We start from the raw sequence: 21,239 nt of genomic DNA on the forward strand, positions 1-21,239 counted from the left end.
GACCAACTTTGGAGCATCTCTAAAAATAGATGATTTGGATCCTCTCAGCAGGAGATCACACTATGGAACAGAGACATTATTAATCACTGCTGGGTGACCTTTGTGAGCCCTGGATGAAGTAACACACTCCCTATCCTTCCTATTTTTTTTTCTGATACCATTGACCATGGCATTTTACTGGACTACCTAGGGATTGGGCCTGAATGCACTGTTTTTGAATGGTTCTGGTTCTTTCTTCAATTAGTTATTTCAGTCAGTTGTGGTGAGAGATGAGAGGTAAGGAAGTGCATTCAGACTTGCAAGATTTTGTTATTGTAGATTTACAATGAAGTAGTATGGAGTTGCTGTTTCTACAACTGCGTTCTGTGTCTATGTCGGCATTGTTTATGGGTGGATAGACAGATTTGGACCAAGTATGAAATTTGGAAGTCTTTCTAGATTTGGGATGCGAACTGAAAAGAGCAGGGGCAGGCCATAAATTAAGAGACTCCAAAACAAGGCTCATCTTTTCATCTAAATTAGGCCTATGTCAAGGCTCCAGCTAAGGAACTCAAGCAAATCAGAACTGAGACTTGGCTCTTTCTCAAAGGTCTTCTTTAATGAGTACATCATATCAGCACAGCTTCAATGGAAAACCAAATCTAAATCTTTCTCGTGGTTTCAGTATAATTAAACTAGGAAATAACCCCATTCCCAAGTGTCACAGTTGGTCACCTGGCCAATTGGGTTAATTAGCAGGCTCTTCAGGCACTCCTTCCCCAACCTTATCTGTTGTCAGTACTAGAGACGACCTTGGTTCTGATGAGAAAACTCTTTGTTGTGTCTAGTAATGCATTCCAGCCTCCTTCCACCCCTTCCCCCTCTGTGTGGCAACTGAGGAACAGAAAAATGACTATGGCTAGGTTCAGTTAGAAGGTGACAGCCTCTTTGTAATCTTACATTTTCATAGATCAAGAACAACAACAAAGCAATTAAAGCAAAGCACCATTAGAAAAAGAAAACCAAATTCAGGGCAGAGGAATGATTCTATCGTTTTATTTTAGTGAATTTATATTTATTCAATAAATAATACTCATTAACCACACGGGTGCCATACTTCCGTTTCTTTAACAATCATTTTATACACTTATAAATATTTTTATAAGTGTTTTATATTGCCTGTGATATCCTTTGCTGGCAAATCCACTGAATGGACATTTTCAAGTTCAATCAATCAGTCAGAATAGAGCTGGAAGGGGCCTTGGAAGGCCTTCTAGTCCAACCCCCTGCTAAATCAGGAGACCATATACCATTTCAGACAAGTGACTGTCCAATCTCTTCTTAAAAACCTCCAGTGATGAAGCACCTACAGCTTCTGAAGGCAAACTGTTCCACAGATTAATTGTTCTCACTGTTAGGAATTTTCTCCTTAATCCCAGGTTGCTTCTCTCCTTGATTAGTTTTCATCCATTGTTTCTTGTCCTGCCCTCTGGTGCTTTGGGAAATAAGCTGACCCCTTTATTTTTGACAGTGATTTTTGACAGTGACTCCTCTGATCCAGTTAGAGCAGATTATTGTCTGTGCTTTCTGAAATCACTTGCTCCACTGTTTTTGAAATTTCAGGATCTTGAGTGCAAGGACTGGCCAGGATAGTATGAGCACTGTTGCAAGGAAGATGGGATACAGTATCGTGGAAAGGCTCAGAAGATGTGCTGGTTGCATATGGGTTAGGCATGGCCAAGGGAATATTCATTGTGCAGAATATATTTCTCAGGCATTGGGACACCTTTATGGAAATAAAACACTTTTATTTAAATTCTTTAAAATAATATTGCTTTCTTAAACTTGTCAATAAATACAATCGTATACCATCTCTATATGAAAGGTTTCCCAACCTTGGCAACTTTAAGATAGGTGGATTTCAACCAGGGGTGGGATGCTACCGGTTCGGACTGGTTCGGGTGAACTGGTAGCTCCAACGATCAGCTGGGAGTGAACCAGTTCTCCCTGATGATCAGATGGACCCACCTTCCCACCTGCGCTATTTTCCTACCTTCATCTTCTCAGCTGATTCGTGTGATAGAGTGGATTGCCGTGCAAATCAGCTGTGTTACTCCTCCGAAGAAACCAGGAAGTGAAGATTTCTTCAAACTGCATGAAGCACATGCGCGCATGCAAATTGTGCAATCACCGAACCGGTTGTTAAACCGGGAGCATCCCACCACTGATTTCAACTCCCAGAATTCTGGGAGTTCAACTCCATATATGGGTGGATGCTCCAACATTGGAGGTTTTTAAGAAGAGATTGGACAATCATTTGCCTGAAATAGTATAAGGTTTCCTACTTGGATAGGGGATTGGACTAGAAGACCTCCAAGGTCCCTTCCAATTCTGTTATTCAGTTAAAGTCGCCAAGGTTGGGAAACATTGCTATATGACATCTAAGCTTTCTTGTCTGCTTTTTTCCATGGGAGCCCATTGCAACTTGAACAGCAAATTAACTGTGTATTTCATCTTATTATGTCTGCATTTTCACCATTCTAAAAATATCTCCGATTTCTCCAGAACTGGTTTGATACCTTTTATAAGAAATAAGTGTTGCATTCTGTTATTTGTCACTATATTCCCCTGAGCTGCATTTAATTATTCTTACTATAACGGATATAAAGAGATAACACTGAGAGGAAGGATGGATAAAGACAGGAGAAAAAGAACTGCTTAACAATTAAAATGAAATCAAAATACTATGTAAAAGCAAGATAGAGGATGTTGATCCAAACTGCAACTCGGGAGAAAAACTGTGCAGTTATTATTTTTTTAATGTACAGTTGTTTACAGATTCAAAATAAGTAAAACACTGAATATGGTAGGGGCTTTTTACTATTCAATGCCCCTTACTGAGTCTTTATCATAGTATCATGATTATCCTCTTTATTGTATAGTAATAATGGAAGATTTGATTCTGTGCAATATTTAATACGTGGAATCCATGAAGTCAGCTAATGAAGAATAATATGGAAGAATTATCCTTTGAGAATAGTGGTTAGATCATTGCTCTAATTGTTTGTCATCCCAGCTTCCTATCATTAAGAAATGTTTGTGTCATACTGGCAGTGTGCCACCACATATAGTAGCTACTTTAACATGATGTCCTTCCTATTGCTTGTGAATTTAACTGTAACACAAAGAAAATGCTACTGCGATTTACAGGCCTTGACTTACAACAATGTAAATCAATGGTGACCATTCAAAGTTACAGCAGCATTGAAAAAATTATTTATGGCCATTTTTCACACTTAACGACCATTGCAGCTTGGCAACGACTCATATTTATGACAGTTGCAGGGTCCTTGGGGTCGTGTGATCATCTTTTGTGACCTTCTGACAAACAAAGTCAATGGGGAAGCCAGTTTACAACTGTGTTGCTAACTGAACAATTACAATGATTCATTTAACAACCATTGAACTGACATTTACTTCCCCTTTCCATCAAAAAAATGTCCACTGCAGACAATGGGTTCGTTTAATGACTGCCACCATCATTACATTCACTTGATGACTGCTGCAAAAAAGTCATAAAATCGAGTTAGCCAAACGATGAATGACTCACTTAATGGCCAGCATGATTTTTTTAATTGTAATTCCAGGCTCAGTTATGGTTTTAAGCTGAGAACTACCTGTACCACATAACAAAAGCAAGCTGAAGCTAGCTTTTAATAAAACCCATATAAAAAGTTAGTGCAAATTAAGATATATTTGAAAGTGCTGTGGTTTTCATTTGCTCAGTGTTTGGAATTTCAGAAGATCTATGGACTCTACCTGTGACTGAATCTTTAAAGCAGGCCCAAGTTTTAATCCCATCATGTCTAAAAGATGTTCTTCTGTAAGCAGCGGTAAGGTTTCTCCATCAATGACATGATCTTTAAATACCTTTAAAAACAAAGAAATAAATATTGTCATTGAAACAATAAGCACTGTGTTGCAGGGTCATACAAAGGCTCCTGAGTCATGTCACCATAGAGCTGAAAATAACCTTACAGGTTATCTGGTTCAACTCTGCTTTCATGCAGGATCCACTGAATGTGATTTCTTGTATAGGTAGTCCTCATTTTACGATCACAATTGAGCCCAAAATTTATGTTGCTAAGTGAGAAATTTGTTAAGTGTTGCCCCATTTTATGACTTTTCGTGCCACTGTCGTTCAGTGAATCATTGCAGTTGTTAAATTAGGAACATGGTTATTAAGTGAATCTGGTTTCCCCATTGACTTTGCTTGGCAGAAGGTTGCAAAAATGATCACATGACCCCCGGGACACTGCAACTGTCATAAACGTGAGTCAGATGTCAAGCATCCAAATGTAAATAACATAACTGTGGGGATGCTACAATGTTCATAAGTGTAAAAAATGGTCAGAAATCACTTTTATCCAGTGCTGTTGTAACTTCAAATGGTCATTAAGTGAGCTGTTGTAAGTCGGGGACTACCTGTACTTATTTCTGCAGAGATTTAATGTGATGGAATGTGTCTACAAAGGGCGAGGTGGTATCAGGAAGGAGGGAGCACATTCCAAAGAATGAGGGGGAGAGACAAGAATTGGATCAGAAGAAAGAGGAAGAGATTTAGGAAAGCCACTCTCTAGAATCTCTCTGGGTGTGTCTTTAGGGTTAGAGTCAGAGGTGGGTTTCAGCAGGTTCTAACCAGTTCTGGAAAATCGGTAGTGGAAATTTTGAGTAGTTCGGAGAACTGGTAGTAAACATTCTGACTGACCCCGCCCCATCTATTCTCTGCCTCCCAAGTCCCAGCTGATCAGGAGGGAATGGAGATTTTGCAGTATCTTTCCCCTGGAGTGGGGAGGGAATGGAGATTTTACAGTATCCTTCCCCTGCCACGCCCACCAAGCCACACCCACAGAACCAGTAGTAAAATTGTTTGAAACCCACCACTGGTTAAGAGTAATATAGGTTAGTCTGTCAAGATTCTGTCTCTTGGTGCAAGCAAATAAATAACTAAACTTTGGCTGGGCCTGACACTTGAGGCACATATATCCAAATGCAGAGTTACAGTGTCTTATGTTAATTTTCTGAACTAAAAGATTCAGTTGCAAACATACTTACTTTCGTCCATATCTTTCTACCCCAGACTGACTAGGTTGGATTCCAGAAGAATCAAGGTGTGATGGCTATCTCACGCAACACCTCCAGTCTGTGTGATCTCTCCAAAGTACTATTTCCCCACATTTTTAACCAGACTTGGTTATTCCCACTTCCCTGGCACTTCATATAGGAACAGTCTTTTATTTTGAAAAATACTTTGTATTTGAAAATCGTGTTTTGTTGTCTCTTGCTAGAACCTTTTCTTTTTGGTATTTTTCCGTATGCTCTGTAAACTTAAACCTTCCTGTCTCCATGCCAGCCTTGAGTGGATTTCATATACACTGTGCTTCATAAAAAAAACATAGAATAATAGGGTTAGAAGGGACCTTGGAGGTCTTCTAGTCCAACCCCACTGCTCAAGTAGTGAACTATACCTGAACTATACCATTCCAGATAAATGGCTTTCCAGTCTATTTTTGAAAGCCTCCATTGATATCTTCACACAATACTTAGTACAATATTAGATAGCATTAAGAATAGACAACTACAGCATGGCATTACATGATAATAACAATGTTTGGAATATGATGTACTGGTATATGAATAACTAAAAGCAGCAACATATCCAAAATATATGTAATAAAGAATGGTAAAATGGAATTAAGAGTATTATTTAAATTAGGTTAAATATAAGGAACTCTTTCCTGAGCATTTTTCAGTTGTTTAATATTTATGATTACCTGAGCATACTCGGAGCATCCTGGGAGACTGTTGATAAAACTGTATACATCTTCAACAGTCCATTTGCGAATATCTTCAGCAGATGAAATTTCTTCCCCATTTAAAGTTAGTCTGGGAGGGGCTAGGAGAATGGGGGAGAAAATCCGTTTTTATTTTTAGTGACTAGCAAAGAAGTTAGAGAAAATTCTGAACTAATGACAAAATGTTGAATCTACATTGCATAAGGGAGGCCAGACTAGATACAGGTAGATCAAAGTGGCAAATGACTATCACATGACCCTGGGATGCTGCAACTATTGTAAATACATGCTAAGAATCCAAATTTTGATCACAGGACCATGAGGATATTGTGATGGTCATAAGTGCAACAATCCGTCTTAAGTCACTTTTTTTTTTAATATTGTTGCAACTTCAAATGGTTGCTATATGAATGGTTCCATGTGGAGGATTAATTGTAGTACACAGCAGCATTATTATTTTTTTCATTTTATTGGATTTATATACCGCCCTACTCCCGAAGGACTCAGGGCGGTGAACAGCCAAAAAGATAAAACACACAAACTACAAAATTTAAAAAACAATATAAAAACCCATTAAATAATTTGGCCCAAAACAAATTAAAACACCCCTAATGTTTTAAAACAAATTTACAATTTACAATTTAAAAGGGAACTTAGGCCAGGCCAGCCTGCTGAAATAAAAAGGTCTTGAGGGCACGGCGGAAGGTGCGTAAATCCGGGATTCTCCGTATCTCCAGGGGGAGCTCATTCCAGATGGCAGGTGCCCCCACAAAGAAGGCTCTCCCCCTGGGGGCTGCCAGTCGACACTGTTTGACCAATGGCACCCTGAGGAGCCCCTCTCTATGTGAGCGTACTGGCCGGTGAGAGGCTACTGGTAGCAGAAGGCGGTCCCGTAAGTACCCAGGTCCTAAGCCATGGAGCGCTCTAAAGGTGGTAACCAAAACCTTGAAGTGCACCCGGAAGACCACCGGGAGCCAGTGCAGCTCGCGCAGGAGAGGTGTTACATGGGAATGCCACGTCACTCCCATAACCACCCGCGCGGCTACACTCTGAACCAGTTGGAGCCTCCGGGTGCTCCTCAAGGGGAGCACCATGTAGAGAGCATTACAGTAGTCCAGGCGGGAAGTGACGAGGGCATGAGTGACCGTGCGTAAGGAGTCCCGATCCAGAAAGGGATGCAACTGGCGAATCAGGCGGACCTAATAGAAAGTCCTTCCGGCCGCAGCTGTCAATTGCTCTTCTAAAGACAGCCGTGAATCCAGGAGGACACCCAAGTTACGAGCTCTCTCCGTGGGGGCCAATGACTCGCCCCCAATAGTCAGTGATGGCACCAACTGACTATATTGGGACGCCGGAAACCACAGCCACTCGGTCTTGGATGGGTTGAGCCTGAGTCTGTTTCTCCCCATCCAGATCCGCATGGCCTCCAGGCACCGGGACATCACTTCAAGGGCATCATTGGGGTGGTCCGGGGTGGAGATGTACAGCTGAATATCATCAGCGTACTGATGGTACTTCACCCCGAAACCATGGATGATCTCACCCAGTGTCTTCACATAAATGTTGAACAGAAGGGGCGAGAGGACTGACCATTGTGGCACCCCACATATAAGGCGCCTCGGGGTTGACCTCTGCCCCTCGGCAACACAGACTGCGACTGGTCGGAGAGAAAGAAGAACCACCGCAACACAGTGCCCCCCACCCACAACTCTTCCAACCGGTGCAGCATGATACCATGGTCGATGGTATCAAAAGCCGCTGAGAGGTCTAATAGGACCAGGATAGAGGAACAACCCCTGTCCCGAGCCCTCCAGAGATCATCAACCAACGCAACCAATGCCGTTTCTGTGCTGTACCCAGGCCTGAAGCCCGACTGGAATGGATCCAGCATCCCCCAATCTTTTGGGTACCAGGGACCGGTTCTGTGGAGAGAGGTTTTTCCACAGACCAGAGGGATCATGGTTTCGTGTGCTACCTGCATCCCATGGATGGGGCTGCACAGACCAGTTTCTGGCATGCTGCGACCAGTGCCGGTTCACAGACCAGGGGTTAGGGACCCCTCTGGTATACAGTACTAAACCTGAGTCCTGAAAAATCCTAATATTGCTTCCCTTCATGAAGCTGGATCACGGTGAAAAGTTAATTTGCGCTGGAAAAGGGTTTTAAACCTTGTCCTCTCCAATACTTTTTCCCTGTGTTACAGTCCTAAGGTTCTTTGCAAGTAGAATGTGTTCATTTATGATCACCACACAAAGTTTCCATGAAATATATAACTTGGCTTTCATGCCAGGTTGTACTGCAGACATGGAGAATCTGTGGTTCTCCAAGTGATGCGTTCAATAATTCCTATTATCCTTCCACCTGGGACTGTTTGGCTCATAGTCTAACAAATATCTGGACGGACATGATATCCTCCTGCATGTCCTATTACCGGTACTTACCAAAAGATAATGGTGGTTGATTGAGCATGGAGAAGCTACTTGTCAGAGCAGAGAATGTGATTTTTGATGGATCTGCATGCTTTTCATTAAAGACTAAGCAAGAATTGTGAGAATCTTTCTCATTTCCATTGTGGCCGTCAGTTGCGTCACTGGGCATTTTGTGGTTACACAAGTTCTTTCTCAAGCCACCTTCACGTTCCTTCTCATTTTTGGTGACAGCTGCTAATGGTTCTGCATGGACTTCTTGTTCTGCTTCTGGAGGCTTGCTTGGCATTTCCACTTTGGTTTCTTTTTTATCCTCGTTTTCTTCACTGAGAGTCACTGAAGCCAGATCCCTATCCTCCAGCTGGTTCTTTCCATGATTGAACTGGTAACGAGAAGCTTTGCGAATCCCAGCTCTTCTGCTTGGTCGACGGACCCGTTCCCTTTGAAGCATGGAGAGAGGTGGATAGGAGCTTGTGCCCGTGAACATGGCGTTCCTCTGAAGTTCATTGAGGGTGGTCTGATGGACATACAGGCCATTGGAGAGGTGGCCTTCAGGAATGCAATGTCTTTCTTGAAAACTAGCAGAACGAGCTGGGACATCAGGGTAAGGGAAAAAGCCCCTGAGTTTTAGAAGACTTTTTCGCTGAGCTTTTTCGAGTTCTTTTTGCTGAAACATGGCACTCATTTCCATCCTAAGTAAGGGTCATAAGCATTACACCATAACTGGAAATGCAATCTTTATCTACCGATAGGTTGCAACATATAAAGTTTGGAACATTAGGCATTGTAGAGCAGCACAAGACTATGTGATTTAGAAGGCAAAATCCCACCCGCCTGCCTCTGATATTTCATGGCATCTTCTATTTTAAATAAAAAACACCATTTGAGTCCTTGAAGACCTACAGTTGGTGGAGATTATAAAGTGAAATCTTTTTCATCAAAGGACTGCATTATCCCACTGATAACTTCAGAGGGTACTTATAGAAGTAGCCAAGGGCTAAGATCACCCTCACTTCATCATTTACACACACGTCCACACCCATCCTTGAATATAGCAAAATTCTTGATGACTACATGGATCCATCCATGAAGTTTTCCAGCAACAATATGGAAGCAGATTACAGAAAGATTTTTTAGACTTCCTTGTTTAGCCTCTGGTTCTAGAAATTCTTGGTAGTCTCCCATCCAAATAGTAATCCAGGCTAGTTTAGGAGTCCACACAAAGTACTAGATGCTGGTGCCTCCTGAGATACGTGCCACAATAATCATATTAACAAAAACTGTATAAAGCTGCAAGTGATAGATTTATACTAGTAGCTAATGGACAAAGATGAAAATATAGAAAGATTGCCTGTAATTTAAATAATAATACCATACATATAACCACAGTTTGAATGATAGTAACTAGTTGACCTATAAGACATCTGACATTCTAACAATGATTTGTTTAATCAGGGTTAATTGAGTCAACCGCTGGTGTAAACATTTGTACAAACAATAAGCTAGGTGATAAACCATAAATTATGATTTAGCATGTAAATTCTAATATTTATGTGATTTAGTTCATTTTACCTGGCAATATTTTGTTTCTGAATCAATTCTTGTCTTTTGGCTACTGCTTCCATTGATTCGGATTGAAGAAAACTATATCCTAGTAATTGAATGAATGAACATAATTGAAGATTATTTTTAGCATCATTCACTTGTTTAAAACTGGATTAATACTATATTCATAAACAAAGAAGCAGTCCACAGTGCAATCTTACAGATAATGACTCAGAGTTAAATCCAATTCAAATCCAGATTAATGTGTACAGGTAGTCTTCGATTTATGACCTGTTACTTAGCAACCATTCAAAGGTGATGGATTTGATGTTAAGTGAGTTTGCCCCATTTTGCGACTTTTCTTGCCACAGTTGTTATGTGAATCATTGCAGTTATTAACCTGGTAACACGATTGGTAAATGAATCTGGCTTCCCCATTGATTTTGCTTATCAGATGGTCGCAAAAAAGATCGCATGATGTTTGGACACAGCAATGGTCATAAATATGAGTCAGTTGGCAAAGGTCTGAATTTTGATCACGTGACCATGGGGATGCTGCAATGGTCATAAGTCACTTTTCAGTGCCGTTGTAACTTTGGACAGTCACTAAACAAAGTGTTGTTAAATTGACGTCTATCTGTATATGAATTGTAAGCTTTTGTACAACTTTAAATGTATGAATTACATTCGTTTAGCTTGGTTAGGCAAAGAAATGGTATTATAGCAAATATTGGCTCCATCCAAAGCTTCCATTCCAGAGTGATTTGATCTAGACAGTTCTTTGAATAAGCAAATTGCCTGTAATGGTATGTGGCAGGGGTGAAATGTTCCCGGTTCGGACCGGATCAGTGATGGAGGCGGGTGGTTCGGAGAACCGGTAGCAAAAATCCCTGCCCCGCCCCCTGCCCAACTGAGCTGCACAATCATCAGAGGCTTTTTTTTACTTTCAAAAGCATTTTTTCTACAACCTCTTCGGCCGAAAAAATGCTTTTAAAAGTAAAAAAAAAAGCTCTGATGATCGCGCTGCTCAGCTGGGATCATCAAAGGCTTTTAAAAGAAAAAAACCCTTTTTTTCTTTTAAATGCCTCTGATGATCCAAGCTGAGTTGCCTGATCGGCAGAGGCATTTAAAAGAAAAAAAGTCTCTGCCAATCAGGCAACTCAGCTTGGATCGTTAGAGGCATTTAAAAGAAAAAAACCTTTTTTTCTTTTAAATGCCTCTGATGATCCAAGCTCTGATGCCGAAGAGGTTATAGAAAAAATGCTTTTAAAAGTAAAAAACAAAAAAAATTGGCCACTCCAACCCAGTCACATTACCCCCCCCACCACCAAGCCATGCCCACAGAACCGGTAGTAACAAATTTTAGATTTCACCCCTCGTATGTGGGAATGAAATTGGGAGACAGGAGAGAGAGCCACAATCTGGCAACTAGTGTTTAAAAGAAGGATGAAAAGTGTGAGAAACATTTCAGAAGGGATTGTTCCTATTTTTCTGGAGACTACAGGGGAAAGGAGAGGATAAATGCTTTTAGTCTTGCAAGATTCTGTTAACAAAACCTTACAGCAAAGATGGGGCTAGTGTTCCTGGATGTACTTCTTGTAGTTCTTGTAAGGCTAACATTACCATCTGCGTGGCGGTGTAGTGGTTAGGATGCAGTATTGCAGGTTAACTCACTACTCACTGCCAAGAGTTCGATCCTGACTGGGTCAAGGTTGACTCAGTCTTCCATCCTGAGGTCGGTAAAAATGAGGACCCAGATTACTGGGGGCAATATGTTGACTCTATAGAGGGGGCTGTAAAGCTCTATGAAGTGGTATATAAGTCTATAAGTATAGCATTGCTATTGCTCTCTATTTAATGCACGGAATCAAATCAGGGGCCTTAATTTAGAATGCAAGTTTTCCCATGCACACCCCTACTGTTTAACACAATCAACTCAGCTCTTCAAAATTATGATTCAGATCAAATCAGAAATTTGAATCAGGCTTTGGGTTGATTTGACACCAATAGTTTCCCTACTGCTACTGTCTATTTACGTACTCAGTTACTTATGATCTTGCTCTTTCTTACCTGGTCCTTGGGAAACACAACTAGATAATAAGTTTGGGAAGTTGCCAAGTTGTGAGGTGGGAGGTCCAAGAGTGGAAGCCACATGAATCTGCCTGAGATCAGCAGGTACCAAGATCTCAGATGTAGGTAACAAATGTCTAGGAGAGCAAACAAGACAGCTAGATAAAGTGTCTTATGGGCAAATGCTGAAATTTTTTGTAAGAAAAAAATTCAAGAAAGGAAACTTCCTACATATGAATCAGTAAAAGAGAGCAAACAGTCAGTATTCAGAATCCTGAAACAAAAATTGGAAGTTATAAAAAAAACACCTGACCATTTTCATGAGATATTCCTACCGTAAGTACTCGTAATTCTGATCCTGAATTTAAAAACTGATAATATATTTGGATTTAATGTACATGTTAAGAAATAAATGTCAATTAGCCATTTTAAAGCCTTAAGCAAAACATCTATATTAGTGGTTTAACATTTAAAAAAAACAAAAAACAAGCAACCAAATGGAGCAGAGGCAACTGTAGGATCAGATGTTTGGATCAAAATATGAAAGCACCTCATATGCTGTCAGTTCTGCCTCTTTGGTCTGAGTGAGTGACGTCACTACACATGTCCAAAGAGCGTGGAGCTTGTATTGTGACAGTGTGCCCACTGGTTTTATTGGTCTTCTCCCTCTGATGAGGAACCATATTCCAAATTGATCTGACAGTTATGTATGGCTCCTGTTCACACAGAGAAAGAAACACTCATGGAGCCAATAGGTAACCTTTTCTGGAAGAAAATACTCTATAACAGTATTTTTCAACTTTGGCATGTTTAACACGTGTGAACCTCAAGTCCCAGAATTCCCCAGCCAGTATGTTGAGAAACACAGTCTGTAGTGGAAAAAGTACTAAATCAGAACTTAGATTTACAAGTAGTTCTCAACTTATGACCACAACTGGGATGGGAATTTCCATCACTAAATAATGTGGTCATTAAGTGAATCACAACGGATTTTACCATCTTTTTGCCATGGCTGTTAAACAAACCCAGCTTTGGTCATTGACTTTGTCAGAAGGCCCCTGGGAAGATTGCAAATGGCTATCACATGACTCTGGGATGCTGCAACCCCTGTCAATACATGCCAGTTGCCAAGTGCCAAAATTTGGAACATGTCACCATAGGGATGCTGCGACAATTATAAGTGCAAGACCGGTCGTAAGTCACTTTATTTCACTGCTATAACTTCACAGACGTTAAATGAATGGTCATAAATCAAGGACTACATCTGTTGAACTCAGATATATTGAACACGTTGGCTGGTAATTGTTGGCTGTATTGCTGCCCAATACATTTGAAGGACACAATTCAAGGAAAGCTCTGCTTGAGGTTTTGTCTTAAGGCATAGGAGATTGTTCTACACCAGGGGTGGGGAAGTATGGCCCTTTTATGACTTGTGGACTTCAACTCCCAGAATTCCTGAGCCAGTATGAACATGGCTGGCTCAGGAATTCTGGGAGTTGAAGTCCACAAGTCATAAAAGGGCCATAATTCACCACCTCTGCTCTACATGCTCTATGATACATAGACAATATTTTTTCTTTCATCTGTTAGCCAGGAGTACCTTTCCATAAACCGAGATTCCAACTGTGAAGGAATTGTCTGCATTTCATGCTGGCGCATTAGCGTTGGGTGTCCTGTCATGAACTGGCTCCTCATTAGGGTCTCTTGTTGCTGCCTCAGATCTAAAACAAATCACACAGTATCAGTGTGCTAACAATGTGTGCATTTGGTACGGCAATGCAGAGTTGACCTTGGGCATAGGGAAGGGAGGAATGTGCTGTTGAGGGGGCAGGTTTGCAGAAAAATTACACAGCCTTGAGAAAAAGAAAAGGGTGGGAAAGTTAAAAAAACTGAAAATAACTCTGCCCTGGTTTTGTTTAATATAAAATGGGAAAGAGAGAAACATTTTAAGGGTTGAAGTAAGCCCTTCCCAGTAAGGCAGGTCACGAAAGGGGCATATCGGGAATTCTACAAAATGTTTTTCATTGCAATAAGATACAATATCAGAAGCTTAAAAGCCAGTCTCTCTGTTTATACACGTGGGGCAATTATGGCTCATGGAAAATGCTGAGGTTAGTTAGATCTCATTCTGGTTTCTGCAGAATGACTTTCTGCAGAAAGGCTCTGACTTTCCTTCTGGGCCTCATTCCTGATGCAGGTTCCTGTTGCTTTTATGCAGTGCTTCCTAAACTTTTTCCTGCATTCCCTAAAATCTCTTATCTGAAGGTTTTATTGAACTTTGAGGAATAGGTCAGAAGCCCTTTCCTTCAGCACCATTGTAACTTTGACCGGTCACTGAACAAATGGTTGCAACTTGGGGACTACAATTATACAAATTGTGGTAGTAAGTAATTGTGGACTTATGACCACAATTGAGCTCCAAAATTCTCTTGTTAAGTGAGACATTTGTTAAGTGAGTTTTGCTCCATTTTACGACCTTTTTTGTCACAGTTGTTAAGTGAATCGCTGCAGTTGTTAAGTTACTCATACAGTTGTTAAGTGAATCTGGCTTCCCCATTGATTCTGCTTGTCAGAAGGGTCGCAAAAGGGAGTCACATGATCCTGGGACACTGCAGCTGTCATAAATATGAACCAGTTTGACAAGCCAGGAATGTTGATCACGTGACCATGGGGATGCTTCAAAGGTCGCAACTTGAAAAATGGTCATAAGAAGTCACTTTTTTCAGTGCCATTGTAACTTTGAGCAGTCACTAAATGAACTGTTGTTAAGTCAAGGACTACCTGTACTGTATTATATAAACAATGTCATCAAATTATCTTAATGTCATTTCAACAAATTACCACTGGTAATTTCATCAATTATTGTCTTGTAGGAACACTTCGGGAGATTTTCCAAAGGTTGCTTTTTTCAAGAGGCAACTGGACTTTCTGGTTTTTCTTTGAAGACGTTTTGCTTCTCATCCCAGAAGCTTCTTCAGCTCTGACTGGTGGTGGGCAATATACAAGTCAGAGCTGAAGAAGCTTCTGGGATGAGAAGCAAAATGTCTTCAAAGAAAAACCAGTTGCCTCTTGCAAAACCACCTTTGGAACAGCTGTGACCTGGATGACTGAGAATCTCCATAGACATTTGGGAGATTTTGAATATATTTAGGTACATCTTTCAATATGTAAATTGATTTCAAAGTCCCTATTGTGGTGGGTTGTGATGGGTAATTGGATTCTTTCTTATCCAAAGAATAAACACTTTTACCTAATTTTGGGTATTTTACCCAGCTTTGGGAAACACTGACTTGCAGCCTCTATAACAAAAAATTATTTCTTCCTGCATAAACCTGTTTTTATGTTATAATTTTTGATTTTGTCTGCTGTATATTATATTTTTGAAAGAAATCAGACACGTGGGAAGGCAGGATGGTGTTTTTCGTGACAGCTTTCAAAGCTGAAGTCAACAACTTTGATTCCAAATCCTGCCACATCCGAGGCTGAGAAAGAGGTGATTAAAAAAAACCCAAATCTGTTAGGACATGAAGATCGGAGAAAGAAGCCTGATCTGAATTCTGGAGCTGACATATTAGATTAGAACAGGGTTTCTCAACTGTGGCAATTTAAAGATGTGTGGACTTCAACTTCCAGAATTCCCCAGCCAGCAAAAATGTTCAAGCCCACACATCTTAAAGTTGGAAAAGTTGAGAAACATTGGATTAGAGGCTATCTACCCAACTCATAGGGGACACAGGGTCCTAACTATTAAGATGCTAGTCTGTTGACTGGAAAGTTGGCAGTTTGAGACCCAAGTACTGTGTGATGGGGTGAGCGCCCGTCCTTGCCCCAGTTCCTGCCAACCTAGCAGTTACATGCAGATGCAATTAGATAAATAGGTATCATTTTGGTGGGAACGTAACAGCATTCCATGCACCTCGGTGTATAGTCGTACCAGCCCCCTGATCACCGAAGTGTTTTTGGACAATGCTGGCTCCCTCAGCTCAGAAACAAAGATGAGTCCCTGGAGCCAGACATGACTGGCCAGGGAGAAACTGTATTTTTTTTAACTGTATGACCTTGGGCAGCAAACATCAATAAAAACTAAGAAGAAAAGAAAAAAATTGCAACAAATAGGTCCAATAAAACAAACCACAATCACACATATAATAATATATATGACATAACTTAAAAGCAAAGTTTATTTATAATTAAAGGAATACAACTGTTAGTCTGGAAAAATATAGTGCCTGGGACTACTTGGCAAAATGTACATTCCTATCACAATGTATGTTCGTTCCGTCTTACCAGCTGCGGGGATGCCACTTCCAATTTGGTAAAAGGCTCCATCTTCCACACTTCTCTGCTTCCCGAGGATTATCATTTTTCTCATGTGATCCTGAGGATTCATGCTGTTGAAGAATGCAATTGATCAGGGAATCAGTGAAATGGAAATGTGCTGAGAGAAAGCAATTACATTAATAACACAAACATCAGAGGAATATAAATAATATAATACAGCTAATATAAAAAGGCCCTACATGTTTCCTTGTTCCACAACTCTGCATCGATGGGACATTTTTAGAGCTACTAAGAGTGTCTAAAAAGACTAAGTTCCTTGTTTGCGTCTTACACATGCAAACTCCTGGCATTTAAGTCTGCAGGTTGCCATAAAAATAGAACTGTCTTCTACCTATTAAGCCACATCATTTAATTTTGACTGCCGGATCCTTTTCCAACCTTGCACATTATTTCCAGTCCTTCAGTAGTTAACTTTTATAGTAAAGTGAACAGGTAACTGAAAAGAAGGCTTCAATTTTTTGATGTTTCTCTCTATGGATTGGGAAATAGTTAAGAATGTGAAGTAAAGCAGTGTTTTCCAACCTCATCAATTTCAAGATGTGTGGCCTTCAACTCCCAGAATTCTCCAACCTGCATACTGGTTGGGGAATTCTTGGAATTGAAGTCCATACATTTTAAGGCTGCTGAGTTTGAGAAACATTAGATCAGGGGTGTCAAACTGGCGGCCTGTGGGCTGGATATGTCAAGCGTGGGCCATGCCCACCCTAGCACCGCAAAGGGAAAAAACCTTACGATAGTCACATGATGGCAATGTGACGGCACAAGTTTGACACCCGTGCATTAGACTATGAAAAAACATAAATACCAGCTTTCACGGCCTATCTTCATATAGGAATTGTTACTAATCCTATTCTGTAAATCCTAGCAGTGCAGCACATTATAGGGATGAAATCAAGTTAATCACTCCTTTAGAGTTTTACCCTGAACAAACCCTTCTTGGCAGCAGGCAAAACCATTCATCCACTGGTAATTCTGTCACAGTTGGTTAAGCAAAGAATGGAAGTATGACATCTTTGCGGACTAAAACTAGTTGTGTACACTTAATCATGCTTTGCAAACCCAAGGGAGAATAAAGAATAGGCTGGTGCAAGTGCAATTATGTGTTGTGTGCAAATAAAGGTCAGAAGTAAAAGTTTAAACTTTTGAAAAGCTTGTCCTTCAGTATAATAGTGCTGTTCAACAATGTCATTCAGTTCACATCTAATTTTATTGTGGTGAACTGAATACAGACTCAGAGTTGGAAGGAACCTTGGAGGTCTTGTAGTCCAACTTCCTGCTTCCTATTCCCGACAAATCACTATCCAATATCTTCTTAAAGGCCTGCAGTGATGGAACATCTACAACTTCAGGAGGCAGGCTGTTCCACTGGTTAATTGTTCTCACTGAACTATTGTTGGGAACTGGGAATCTGTAGAATGAATGTTTTCAACCTGGCAGTTTCCATCTATAGTGAACTTCAACTACCTAATCTTTAGCCAACAGCATACAGGGCCAGGAGAGGTTACTTAGATGACTAAAGCTCCATTTATGAAGTTAGAATATAGAGCAATCCTTGGTAGACTACTGGTTTAATTCTCTTGGTCTACTGGTATTAAAAATATCATGTAAGCAAACTGGACTTCTTTATCTTCTGCCTCTTTGGATAGAGAGCACTAAAAAAAGAGAGAGATGCTTTGGGGTTGACAATGCAGTAATTAAGGCAAGTAAAAGTTTAAAATAAACTTACAACATACTGAACATGCAAAGAAGCCAGCTACCTTTTAACCTAGCGTGTTCTATGAACTCATGAAAATAGTTTATATTTCAGTATGTTGTTTGAACCTACAAAATTAGATTAAATTAGATGGATTCAGAATTCATTTCAGCAGCAACCCAGAAAATAATTAGGTTATGCATGTGTGATGTGTATGTGTGCACACGCACAAACACATGCACATATAAGGTTTATTTAAAACAGTTCGGTTTTGGTTTTCCTTAGATGCATCACAGCAAGTTGTATAATGGGAACTGTACAATTTAGAAATGTGTGGTAGGAAAAGGATCTAGAGGTAAGATCCTGCTGGGAACTTATCCAGATCTCTAGAAAACTAGCCAAAAATGGATGCCAAATCATACCTGTAAGACATTTCCAACAAAAAATGGCAAAACAAGGTGGGAATCATTATTGCAAGGCTTCTGTGATGTGAAATGTTGCCATTCCTTTGTTAAATTACTCCCAACCTCCAAATACATCAAAAATGAACCAAACATTTTTAGACTCGCTAACTGGATTTGCTCGCCCCTCTACATGCTGGAGTTAATGTGTTTAAACCACTATAGCTAGAACAAAATCCAGCTAAATTAGGTATATTTAATGCCTGGTGGAAAATGGTCATCTACTACAATCAACAAATCATCATGCAGACATGTATTTAATTTATTTATACCCAATTTTCCCATTAGCATTAGTACTCAAATTAGTTTGAAATAAAATAAAATAAAATAATAAAATTGTATTTTAATTATTAAAACTTCCCTTATCAGCTGGATGGCTTCAGCACGATAGCCTAAATAAAAAATATATTTTCATATCATTTATGAACATCATGTAACAACATCGCCAAAAAGGCATTAAGAGTTGTAAACCTAATCTTGCGTAGCTTCTTCTTTGGTAATATTACACTACTAACCAGAGCATACAAAACATTTGCTAGACCAATTCTCGTCTGTCTAGAACCCTCACTGCATATCAGACATTAATACAATTTAGTGTGTCCAGAAATATTTCACAAGAAGAGTCCTCCACCCCTCTGCTTGCAACAAAATACCTTATGCCACCAGACTTGAAATTCTGGGGTTAGAAACCTTAGAACTATGCCACCTTCAGTATGACCTAAGCATAGCTCATAAAATTATCTGCTACAATGTCTTACCTGTCAATGACTACTTCAGCTTCAGCCACAACAATACAGGAGCACATAATAGATACAAACTTAAAGTGAACCGCTCCAAACTCGATTGCAGAAAATACGACTTCAGCAACAGAGTGGTCAATTCCTGGAATGCACTACCTGACTCTGTGGTTTCAACCCAAAACCCTCAAAATTTTAACCTAAGACTGTCTACTGTTGACCTCACTCCATTCCTAAGAGGTCTGTAAGGGGCATGCATAAGAGCACCAGTGTGCCTACCGTCCCTGTCCTAATGTTCCCTTTATTTGTATTCATTTTATGTATTCAATCCATGCTTATACTTATATATATTATCTAATACGTACTTGACAAATAAATAAATAAATATCAGCCAAAAAAACAAACAAACAAGAGCAATGAAACAAGTTTATCCTTCTTTGCAGGGAATTCAAAAACCTTCTAAAAAGACAGAGGTTTAGAAGAAATTAAGTTGTATAGAACAGACAACGGTGTCTGAAATATTTTATTTTCCGTTGTAAAAAGGCTTGTTTCCAAAAATATTGTTTAAGCTTTAAAGATTAAAGTTAAACTATTAGGATAGCTAGAGAACAAGCAGAAATACAATATTTATACACGTGCTTTGCTTGTGTTAAATTACATTCCCCATCTTTTCACATTTCATCAAGCTGGTTTACATCATGAAAAATAACACATATAGTTAAAATGAGAGCTACAAATATTCCTGAAGTAGAGTCCTTCTGTTGGTCATCTGGTAGATGCAAAGCTATATCAATTTGTTTAATAAATAGAGACATTGTAATAATCAAACAAAGATTCATGTGATTGAAATGCCTTTCTGTTATAAAGTCCCTGATGTGAAATAGACACTTTCCTGAGACTATGTTAAAATTACTGACATTGTTATTACATGGCTGTCCCACATGTAAATTATGGGTGACTGCATGTACTTACAGCAGTTGTCAGTGCCTTCGTTTTGAAACAAGAGAAGTGTAAATAGATAGAAAAATGCTGGAGCTGTGCATTCACTCTGGTTGGCAGGATTGAAAAGTCAAAACATTCTGAACATTGACTTTGATATAAACCCAAACTCAGCTTATTTGGATTACGCTCTATCCTTACCTTTAAATCCTCTTGATTCTGACATCAGAAGCTCTTTTCCCACATCATCTCCTCAGCCAGCAGAAACAAAACAATGTAATTATAAGTCAAACATCCCACTGATCTGATAAACCTATTTTGATATTTAACCTGTTAAGCTGTTAACAGCGATCAAAGCCCTTAATGCATTCATTGAAAAATATTAATTGTTGCAGAAATTATGCAGTTGGCTGTGGAAGAATGATCGCAGTGGCTTAGACTGTTATTTCTCTTGCACAAATTTTCCCCCTTTAAAAAGAAAAACAATGTGATTTGCCAAATGACAAGTCTGATGCCCTAGTATGCTTATCCTATTGAGTAGGAAAGATTAAAATCTGGTTAAGTACCCTGAAAAACAAACAGAAACGGAAAGGTTACAGCTTTTTGCTCTTTAGGTCTTATTGTCTGTTGGTTACCAGCTCTCTGAAGCATTTGGGGGAATCTCTTCAAGAGAAAAAATATAAAAAGATTCGTCAGAATGTCAAAATCTAAGATTAATAATTTTGAGAATCTGTGAATGATGTAGGCACTCACAAACTGGCTATTATGAGAAACTTACTTATTCAGAAAAGACTCGTCTCTCAAAGGTATTGATACCATCCTTGTACAGGTAGTCCTCGACTTACGGCCACAATTGAGCCCAAAATTTATATTGTTAAGTGAGATATTTGTTAAGTGAGTTTTGCCACATTTTACGAGCTGTCTAGCCACAGTTGTTAAGTGAATCATTGCAATTGTTAAGTTAGTAACATGGTTGTTAAGTGAATCTGACTTCTCCATTGACTTGGCTTGTCAGAAGGTCACAAAAGGTGACCATATGACCCCAGGACACTGCAACCATCATAAATACATGCCAGTTGCTAAGCATCCAAATTTTGATCACGTGACCATGGGGATGTTGCAATGGTCGTAAGTGTGAAAAATGGACATAAGTCACTTCTTTTCAGTGCTGTTGTAATTTTGACCAGTCACTA

General features: G+C 39.7%; 2 protein-coding genes across 5 annotated transcripts in view; one reads left to right on the top strand and one right to left on the bottom strand.

Moving 5' to 3' along the window:
- Positions 1–21,239, top strand: part of LRRC31 (leucine rich repeat containing 31) — a 54,133-nt gene that overhangs the window by 5,944 nt on the left and 26,950 nt on the right. The gene's annotated exons all lie outside the window — the stretch shown is intronic.
- Positions 1,541–20,176, bottom strand: SAMD7 (sterile alpha motif domain containing 7). Its single transcript, XM_034440297.3, has 9 exons — positions 20,080–20,176; positions 16,163–16,266; positions 13,476–13,596; positions 11,876–12,012; positions 9,833–9,911; positions 8,276–8,952; positions 5,814–5,935; positions 3,799–3,909; positions 1,541–1,765 (listed from the first exon to the last, which is right to left on the bottom strand). The coding sequence occupies exons 2-9, from the start codon at positions 16,263–16,265 to the stop codon at positions 1,541–1,543; spliced, it is 1,575 nt and encodes a 524-aa protein (XP_034296188.2). The 5' UTR covers position 16,266; positions 20,080–20,176.

This window comes from Pantherophis guttatus, chromosome 6 (assembly GCF_059756535.1).
Source record: "Pantherophis guttatus breed Tessera chromosome 6, ASM5975653v1, whole genome shotgun sequence".
Taxonomy (NCBI): Eukaryota; Metazoa; Chordata; class Lepidosauria; order Squamata; family Colubridae; genus Pantherophis; species Pantherophis guttatus.

Bases quoted from the DNA above. Each gene is read 5' to 3' on its own strand.
- SAMD7 (XM_034440297.3), bottom strand. From the start codon at position 16,265: ATGAATCCTCAGGATCACATGAGAAAAATGATAATCCTCGGGAAGCAG. The intron at 13,597-16,162 runs GTAAGACGGAAC...GATTTGTTTTAG, and splicing joins AAGTGGCATCCCCGCAGCTG to ATCTGAGGCAGCAACAAGAG. The intron at 5,936-8,275 runs GTAAGTACCGGT...CCATTCTCCTAG, and splicing joins TCAACCACCATTATCTTTTG to CCCCTCCCAGACTAACTTTA.